Source organism: Rhinichthys klamathensis, unplaced genomic scaffold (assembly GCF_029890125.1).
Source record: "Rhinichthys klamathensis goyatoka isolate OS25496 unplaced genomic scaffold, OSU_Roscu_1.1 h1tg000073l_1, whole genome shotgun sequence".
NCBI lineage: Eukaryota > Metazoa > Chordata > Actinopteri > Cypriniformes > Leuciscidae > Rhinichthys > Rhinichthys klamathensis.
Genome location: NW_026606616.1, coordinates 658,319 through 668,521, shown reverse-complemented (window position 1 = coordinate 668,521; position 10,203 = coordinate 658,319). Strand labels below are relative to the sequence as shown.

At 36.2% G+C, this 10,203-nt stretch overlaps 1 protein-coding gene across 1 annotated transcript; it reads left to right on the top strand.

The window, feature by feature from the left end:
• Positions 1-2,871: 2,871 nt before the first annotated feature.
• Positions 2,872-4,901, top strand: galr1a (galanin receptor 1a). The gene is made up of 3 exons (XM_056250683.1): positions 2,872-3,684; positions 4,311-4,376; positions 4,510-4,901. The coding sequence occupies exons 1-3, from the start codon at positions 3,025-3,027 to the stop codon at positions 4,813-4,815; spliced, it is 1,032 nt and encodes a 343-aa protein (XP_056106658.1). The 5' UTR covers positions 2,872-3,024; the 3' UTR covers positions 4,816-4,901.
• Positions 4,902-10,203: the final 5,302 nt, after the last annotated feature.

Genomic DNA, 10,203 nt, shown 5'->3' with positions numbered 1-10,203 from the left:
TGGTACAGAAACAGTGACACTGTTACACACTCTTGGCTTACTCTGGCTATTCTCTGCTGTCTCAGACGACGATATGTTTGTCCCGTTTTAGCCACCGTAGCTTCTTCGAAAGGGAGGGGTGAGCAGTGGGCTGAGCCCTTAGTGCAAACTCGCAACCGAACCGCTAGATGTCGCTAAAAATCACACACTGCACCTTTAATGCATTGACAGCCATTTGAAAGCAAGAGCTGAGCAAAATTTGAAAGCAAGCACCTCTGTTAAGAACAAGAAGTACAAGGTGAAAATCATAGTCATTATTTTTGTAGTTATATTTTTGATATATAAAAATGATAAGGACAGTTTAGTCTTTTCCTGTACTGAATGTAAAATGCTTGAGCAGCACTGTTGCTATGGCTATGGAACATCTGATCACTGGGGTCTGTTTAGCGCACTTCGATAAACTTATAATGTACGTTTTGTGATTAATAAAAAGTCATTTAAATACATTTTTCAAGCATTTCAAAGCTATAATATGCATTACCTACTGTATTTATATGTTAAAATAAAACATACTTTTAACTCTTTTGCCCCCATTGACGGATGTACACATGTATTTTCCGGCTTTCCGTGTTGAAACTTAAACTTACCAACATTCAAGTGATGATAAAAATAAGCTAGGTGCGCCGCGTTCTCCTTTTTCCAAAGCGCTAGGGCGGTTGCGCTCCGGAGGCGTCTGTCGTTGCTGTGGTTGGTTCTTGTCACGTGACCTACGGTGCGCTTGCGGCATTCTGGAAAGTTGAGATGTTTTTATCTCGATACGGTGCGGACGCGCTTGGAAAAAACCATTCCAATCCACACCGCGCGCCTACATTTGAAATAACGAACTTGAGCGCGCAAAAGACGCGATATGTGAACAGGCCCTAAAGCTAGAATAAACCTTTTTTTTTTTAAGCAGAGGGTCTGTTCTTTTTTTGATATATTGCATGTGTAACTCCGAGCAGGATTCGAACTGTATTCTTCGGCGTGGTTGGCGGCCGCCTGTTGTGATCAGGGGAGTGAGGTTTACAACAACAAGAAAATATTCTGGGGTCCATGAAACTTTTATGAAAATGATCAAAAATGCTGGCGCTGGCTGGCAACTTTAAAAGAAATTCTGGCAGGGAAATAATTAAAGGCTTATTTCACCCAAAAATGTATTGAATAAATGAATAAATTACTCACCTTCATGTCGTTCCAAACCCGTAAGACTTTCGTTCATCTTCGGAACACAAATGAAGATCTTTTTGATGAAATCTGAGAGCTTTCTCTCCATAGACAGCTACATAACTGACACTTTGACGCTTCAAAAAGTTCATAAAAAAATTGTACAACTAATTCATATGAATTGAGTGGTTTAGCATAAATTTTCTGAAGAGACACAATCGCTTTATAAGATTGAATTTAGACTTTTATGCACATGTAAACATTTATCAGCGAACATTAACAGAAGCTCAACCGGAACAACATGGGGATGAGTAATAATAATAAAATAATTTACATTTTTTGGGGGGTGAACTATCCCTTTTAAGAAACTTTTAATCTGATTTAGATGAATTCTTTATGAACTTTCTTTTTTTTTTGGTATACATAGTTATATCATATAGCCTTTGAATGTTTGTCAACAAAACGCGTACAATGTATCTATTAAGTTTCCTTTACCCCTTAAGTAAAAGTAAAATTTACTGAATTTTTCTTTGGCAAGTTTTTGCACGCATATTTTTTCAAGTAAATTTCACATATGGAATTAAGTAAACTCTACTTAGCCTAACTAAGTTAAATGAAAGTAACAAAGAAAATAAGTAATTTTAACTTGGCTAGTAAAAAGTTGAGTAATATCTATTTAAAGTTTCCTTTGCAATACATTTCTCTCATACAATATAACATTGACTTAAACCACACTTTTTAATTTATGATTTTTTTTTTAAACATCTAAGTGATTGATACAGTCAGTATTGTGTAACATCATATCAACATGATTTAAATTAAGCATCAAATTGAACGCCTGAGACCTCAATACTTGGTAGACAATACACATCAATGATGGTAACATTTGATGGATCGTTTTCGTGTTTGAATGTGTCATTTTGAGTAGAAAATGAACTCCAAACAAGTTACTAATCCTAACAACAAAACCAATGATAAAACAGTGTAAATCTGTAAAACAGTGAAAAATCAACCTCATTAATTATTCAGTGATAGGACACTGAATAATTAGTCCTATCTGAATAATTAGTCCTAATTATAATTCCTATCCCAGTGCATGATGGGAACACAAGTATCAGAAAAGTTGAGTAATTTTACTTAATTTTATAATGTTGATATTTACGCTTTAATTTCTACACGCTTGAATTGAGTACTCATATAGAATTTACTTAGGTTTTTTAATTCTTGCCTGAACTATAACTTTTTCATGTAGATTACATTGTTTTTTCTGTAGTATTTCCTTCCCACAAAATCCTTTTATCCGTGTACCTGTAAATGAATAGGTTGAAAGGGGTCTAATTGGTAATGGAACAGTAGTGGAAGAGGGAAAAAAGGTTGGGGTGATGGACTAGAATCATAGATCCTGCGCTTTTCCCATGTTCATGAGGAGGATGGGTGAGTAAGCCTGGGAAATTGGTACCTCAGTGACGTCCACGCAGGCAATATTTTATTGCGGCAGCAGAACAGCTCTTCTACACCTAACGCGAGCTCAAACACAAGAGCTCCTGCCGGAGAAAACATGAACCTGTAAACGCCGTCAGTGTGATTTGGATGATCAGAAACACCATTTCTGATAATTAGCCTATTCTATTTTTGTTTGTTATGAAAATGTGAAAAATACAAAAATATTGAATGAGCAACTTCTCCTCCAACCCCGTCGCTGACTGTTGGACACCGGTAGCCTAAACTTTAAAGGATTTTTCAACCAAACTCTCTCTTCTGGAGAATCGATTAACCAAGAAAAAACTAATTGCAGAAGAGTTTGTTTTCACGACGAACCGTCAAATTAAGCTGACTTTGAAGATGAACATCCAAAACGGCAGTGATTTAGACAGACCTGAAGGAAACATAGGCTTAGAGGCACCTGAAAAAACCTTATTTGGAATCGGCACCGACAACTTCGTCACGCTTCTGATCTTTGGACTCATCTTTTCTCTAGGGGTCCTGGGAAACTCTCTGGTTATCACTGTTCTGGCTCAACGCAAACCTGGACAGCAACGAAGCACCACCAACATCTTCATCCTCAACCTCAGTGTGGCAGATCTGTCCTATCTGCTCTTCTGCATCCCCTTTCAGTCAACCGTTTACATGCTGCCCACATGGATCCTGGGTGCCTTCATTTGCAAGTTCATCCACTACTTTTTCACAGTGTCCATGTTGGTGAGCATCTTCACCTTATCAGCCATGTCGGTGGACAGGTATATCGCCATAGTGCACTGCAGAAAATCCTCATCCATTCGAGTTGAGAGGCATGCATTAATCGGGGTGCTGATCATATGGGCGCTCTCTTTCGCCATGGCCACTCCGGTTGCCTACTATCAGGGTATCGTGGAAAGTGATGACAACAGCACGTTTTGCTGGGAAGTGTGGCCAGATCACAGCAGGAGGAAAATCTACGTCGTGTGCACTTTTGTCTTTGGATATGTGCTGCCGTTGATTCTGATATCTTTCTGTTATGCTAAGGTTAGTAGCTCGTCTTTTATTTTGGCTTGATTATGAATGTTTGCATGTAATGTGCTTTGATTATAGTCATTTAAAGGAAAATGAAATGTGGATTTGGTTTAGAATCTGTTAAAGTAGCCTTGAAAAATAAGGTGTCCAAAATTATTAAAAAGCAGGAATCTTATTTAAAACAGATGTGGCAAGTTAGATTAGTCATGTTTAATATATATATATATATATATATATATATATATATATGGTTTCCTGAACAAAACATAAGGAAAAAAATGGCTGGGTTTATTTTGTATTATATATTTTTTATTATTATTAATGTTTAAAACAAAATTGCTTCACTTCTTCCACTTCTTAATTATGTTAAACTAATTTTCTAACATTTAATTTTTTATTCTTTTACCAGCTAGATCTTTTTTTTTTTTTACTTCAAGCCACACAAAATATATCAAAAATAAATATTAAGAAATTGTAAACGTTATAGAAAATGTGTATTCAATTCACTTGTATCAATAGTATTTTTTTTTTTTTTTTTTTTGGTATATTTAAATAACTCAGACAAAAAGTGTGTCAAATCATTGACCCTTCATTCACATATTTTAATTTCAAATTATGATGTGCCAATGTGTCTTTAGGTCCTGAATCATTTGCATAAAAAGTTAAGAAATGTCTCCAAAAAGTCGGAGGCATCAAAAAAGAAGGTAAGAAATATTAAGAGTGCTTGCTTCAAATATTACAATATAATATCATCTTGTGGTTGTTCATTGTTGAATTATTAATTGTTGATTATTTTGTAAAAACCCAGCACAAATGTCTCTCCACCTTTCTTGACAGACTGCTCAGACAGTTCTGGTGGTTGTGGTGGTCTTCTGCCTGTCCTGGTTGCCTCATCACGTGGTGCACCTGTGGGTCGAGTTTGGCTCCTTCCCCCTGAACCAGGCATCCTTCGTGCTCCGCGTGGCGGCTCATTGTCTGGCCTACAGCAACTCGTCTGTTAATCCTGTTATTTATGCGTTCCTCTCGGAGAACTTCAGGCAGGCGTATAAGCAGGTTTTCCGTTGTCAGGTGGCTTCTGAGTGCCCTACAAATGAGGCAAGAGAGATGAAGGCAGCACCATCCACCAACTGCACCACTGTGTAATTCCTGCAGCTGTTAAGTTTGTCGTCATTTATGATAGCTTAAAAATGACTTAAAGCTGAGTTTTTAAGCTTGGGAGAAGGCAAGAAGATTGTTACATACTGATTTAGATTGATAAGAATTTAACTTGGTTAGAAATTGGCCAATGTATTTGTTATATGCTTGGTCGGAAGGGATTCATTTTGACATGTTACTCGACGATGCATTTCTTCGGAGAGCAGTCGAGACCTTGCTTAGCACCTGCTTTGAAGCCATAGTGATGTAAGGTCTGTAAATATGTGCAATCAAAAAAGAAAAGAAAAAAAGGTGAGGGTTAAGGAGGGTGAGGATCTGGTTTTCCTTTTCCTTCAGGCACAATAGTCTGAAATGTAATCAACTGTTACATTGAGCCATGTTATAATTGACTTTCAAATCTATCAAATGCTTGTTTAGTAGCGTTTTACTAAAAGTACTGTAAAATACTATAAAATATCCTAAAATATATTATAAACAAAACATGTAATGCATGAATAATGCCTTGTATTTCATCTCATAATGCATTGTATGCTCTCATGAATAATGTTACACCTTTAGAAAGTATAATGCATTAAAACACGTAACAAACAACCAATTTCAGATGTAACAAGGAATCTGCTAATATTACAATGCATTTTAATTTTGGTTACAATTATTTATGAAAAGATATAATGCATTATAACGCACATTGTGATACATTTATAAACCATTATACACAAAAACTTTAAGTAGGCTAACGTGTTTTATATAAACATCCTAAAAATCAGTGTTGGCGAAACGGTGTCAATCACCAGTTGGCCGGTTTTTATAAACATTTTTATCAATTCTAACAAGGCTGTGAGAGCATGAATGTGAACAAACGTGAACAACGCTTGGGATAAAATATATTTATAGCATATAAATATTACTGGAACCTGAAAATGCTGGTCTTGAAAATGTTTTAATGCTTGTTAAATTGCATATATATTTATTTTCTTTTGCACTCTCTCTCTCACATATATATAATTTCTGAAATCGAAAAATCACTGGTCTTGAAAATGTCTCATAACCTATTATATGTATGATTTTATACCGTACATCACATGACAAAGATGAAGGAGGTTCCAACACGAGTTTAATCTCTTGGCAATTCATAGTATTTTACAAGGTGGCTAGTCAGCCCGTTCTCATCCCAAGGCGTCATCTAACTGACGCTTTTGACCATGCGTCAACATGCCGACGCACATGGTACCCCTTAAGCGTCAATATGAGACGCGCCTCCTAGTGGTCTAACCCTAACCCTACCCCAGACCTAAACCTACCCATAACGGAAGCGTCATCTAACTGACGCTAAAGGGTGCCATGTGCGTCGGATTTAGACGCATGGTCAAAGCGTCAGTTAGATGACACCCGAGGATGAGCGTCTCATATTGACCCTTAAGGGGTACCATGTGCGTCGGCATGTTGACGCATGGTCAAAAGTGTCAGTTAGATGACGCCTTGGGATGAGAATGTGTTGGGCTAGTACGAATTTGTACGATTTTTGCTAAATCGTACATATTTTACGAGTTGCCCAATTCGTATAAATTCATACGAATGACCTACCCCTGACCCCGCCCCTAAACCTACCCATCACTGGGGTTTGGACAAATAATCGACTCGTACGAATTGGTCGTGAGATAGCGTACCCACAAGGTTAACAGAACAACACACAGAAAATGTGAACGTGACCAGACAGAGAGGGTACAACTTAAATAGGAATTCAAACAAAATGATTAATAGAACACAGTTGAACCAAACAAACTCATAATGACGGTGACCGTGGTAACAAAGGAGTGGCGGGAAACTCAAACAAAGGAACGCATGAGAAATGAGTGAAAACAATCTAAAAGTAAGACAAACTGAACATAACTGACAGTATCATCATCAAAAGAATTGTGTACATGAGTAGGCCTAGTTCTTAAAAATATGTGTCTTTTTTTTTTAAGATCCCACATAAATATAACATTCATCGGATCACAAAGGAAAGCAGTAGCCTATACCTGGAGACGTCTTCACATCAAATCCTCCAGCCACATAACACATAAGCCCATTAGATGCAGCAAACCAGCCACTTGAAGTTTAATTAACGGCCTTTATTATTAGGATTCATAAGTGTTCTTAACTTTGATGGAAACGCAGAAGCTTAGCCTTATGTATATGCTGTACATTAAGTTCACATTGAATAAAAAAATCTAATTGTAAGACTCACGAATGACCAGGGTCACGGAAAGATGCCTTTTATCTTATCGTCTCAATAAGAGACCAGACAAAATTACCCTTTGTGGCAATTGTACCTGAATTACTGATAATGGAATATAAGAAGGCCATGTGAGGCAGCATCATCACGATCCCTCAACTCTCAGAACGGAGGAAGGATTCTCAATGTGCAATATTGCAGATTTATATTTTGCTGTGAAATTGATAAATATATCTGCATGTTTTGATCATGTGTATATACTTTGTGTGTGTGTGTTTGAGTAAAGTTCTTTTATGTGCTGTAAAGAAGAGTTTCTGTCTCAAAGTATCCTGCTTTTGGTCGTCATGGAGACAGTGCAGTTCCTGAGTGAGCAACAGGAGTTGTAATTGTCCATCACTGGTTTGTGCGTGTGATAGGTCACGGTGATCCACAAAAACACTTGCTTCTCAAAGCTTCTATCCAATATGGGAGAACAACAGTTTGTTCAGAAGGGTGCAGAAAGATCTCTAATCTTGAGTTTTATTTCAAGTAATTTTAAATATACAGTATATATACATCTAAAATTCATAAGTATACATAAATAAATAAAAGCCTTTGAATTTTAAGGTTAGGTTAGGCCTACATGCCCTTATGGCAAAAATCATTACTGGGTCAGAGTATACTGTACTGTAAATGATGTGGTAATATTACAAAAGGATTTGCCAAAAGAGGGTATTTTTCTCTTTTTTGTGATCATATGCAATTTGTAACTTTTGTAACATCCTCTGACTATGCTATTTTCAAAATCCAAAATTCAAGATTTTAGCCTCAGGGCCTCTCATGAGGGATCACATGTGTGTGTGTGTGTGTGTGTGTGTGTGTGTGTGTGTGTGTGTGTGTGTGTGTGTGTGTGTGTGTGTGTGTGTGTGTGTGTGTGTGTGTGTGTGTGTGTGTGTGTGTGTGTGTGTGTGTGTGTGTGTGTGTGTGTGTGTGTGTGTGTGTGTGTGTGTGTGTTTTTCTTCATGTTTTCACGTTTTTCTATCGCGTTGGGGACTTCAACCTGAATGCACACTGACTGATGGGGACTAACCTAAATTGAGGTCCCACCCATGAGGAAACAAGCTTATAAATCATACAGATTGAGGTTTTTTTATGTAAAAATGCAGAAAGTTTTCTGTGATTGGTAGGTTTAGGGTTAGTGTAAGAGGATACAATATACAGTTTGTACAGTATAAAAAACATTACGTCTATGGAGAGTCCCCACAAAGATAGTAAACCAGACATGTATACCCTATGTTATGGGGACAAAGGTGGCAATATCCGAAATCCTTGACATTTTGGGGACATTTTTTGGTCCATTTGGCCATTTGTTCTGTTCCCAAAATATTTCGCTGGCTTACACAAGTGACACTCTGAATAATTTTAGAGGTTACATTTATAGGCTACTACATCACCATTTTATACATGGAATCAAATGTTAAATGATTTGAGTAACATTCTAGCCTTCAATTGCACTGTCATCAAATTCTCTGGCAGTAATCAACATGAATTAGGTTTTATCTGATTGGATATGTCCATTGGCTTTTTTGTCAAGGAGCTCGCTTTTTATATATGGATTATAGAGGGAAACTCAGAATTAGTCAAAATATATATATATAAATAAAAAAAGGAGCAGTCCAAACATTATTGCATAAAATAAAATCATTGCATTTTCATAGAAATGTTGTATAAAAAAATCTTGCAACAAAAAAAGTTGCTATATTATGTTACACCAGCAGAGGTCAGACTTGCACAGCATTTCAAAGATTGCGCTTCACATTTTGTAAAACCCCTCTAGAGATTCACTCAAGTGTCGTTTTAGTGGCACTAGAGTCGTTAATATAACCACTAATCAAACAGATTAATCTAAAATTATAATAATAAAACATAGCACTCATATTAAAAGTACACTTCAAACTGTAACACAATCTCCTCCTCCGCTTATAAACACAATACGCCCTCGCCTCAGCAACAGATATGTTTTATCAGTGTTTTTAAAGGCTCGAGAGGGCGGAACGGAATTCTTTAATCCCCTTCAACGGTTTTTATGTAAAACGGTGGTAACAGAAATATGATAAAACAATGTTTATTCAGTAAGTAGCAATCTTAATCAGAATAAGCTTTTTTTTTTTTTTTTTTCAGTAGCCTAACTGTAAGTCGTTTAACACGGTTACTAAGCAACGTGGCAACCTGGCGCATTAACTTAATAGGCTAATTATAATTTAATTCTTACATTTGCAGGTTTGAGTAGCTATTTGGGATATTTCACAATGGTTTCGAACGCGGCTCATCAAGTCTGAAATATTTAGCTATAACAATTAAGGAACAAGTATTTTAGACTAAAGGGCGGCCGTTGCGCGGAGGTCTGTTAGGCTACTAAATTATAAATATATTATTTAAATATATAGGCTATAATGTAAATATGTTCACTTAACAGTATAGCACCTTAATCCTTAAATAAACTTCAAGGTAAAAATCACAGATTTTCATTATAGTATTTTTTGTTAATTATGCCTACCACTCTTGCTATCCCTATAGGATTAGCCTATAAGAAGGTTACAGGCGTTGGAAGTTTGGGCTATTTACAAGATCTGAGCACATGAATGACAAATATAAGGGGCGTTTGACTGTAAAGCAATTATAGGCTAATGAATGATTTTGCAATGAAGTTTTTTTCCATGTTGTATTTGAATAAGGCTAATACGAAAAGAGCTCACTGACAATCAATATAAACGTTAATAACAAAATAAATACAAAACAAATGTTTGCTAAATAAATGTTTTTGTTAGATACAATACATAATTGGGTTCCATATACACACCCAACGCATAATTTTAAATAACCCATGCCAGAAAATTTCTATAGAAATGTCTTAAATGATTGCATATGGTAAATTGTGTATTGTCTATTATATAATACGTTGTGTCTATTTTTTTCTAGTTTATGAGCTGTTTCATGCATAACATTTTATTAAAATAAAAAATGTATTAAAACAAAATTACTTAATTATTAAAACTAATAAACTGATGATTGGAACTCCTGAAAGCTTCTATGAAGCGCCAGAACCCTGTACGGGTCAGAGAACTCATGACAGAACCCTGTAAGGTTCTATGGAAGCTTTTCTTCTAAGCATGTAGAAT

Bases quoted from the DNA above. Each gene is read 5' to 3' on its own strand.
- galr1a (XM_056250683.1), top strand. From the start codon at position 3,025: ATGAACATCCAAAACGGCAGTGATTTAGACAGACCTGAAGGAAACATA. The intron at 3,685-4,310 runs GTTAGTAGCTCG...ATGTGTCTTTAG, and splicing joins TATCTTTCTGTTATGCTAAG to GTCCTGAATCATTTGCATAA. The intron at 4,377-4,509 runs GTAAGAAATATT...CTTTCTTGACAG, and splicing joins CGGAGGCATCAAAAAAGAAG to ACTGCTCAGACAGTTCTGGT.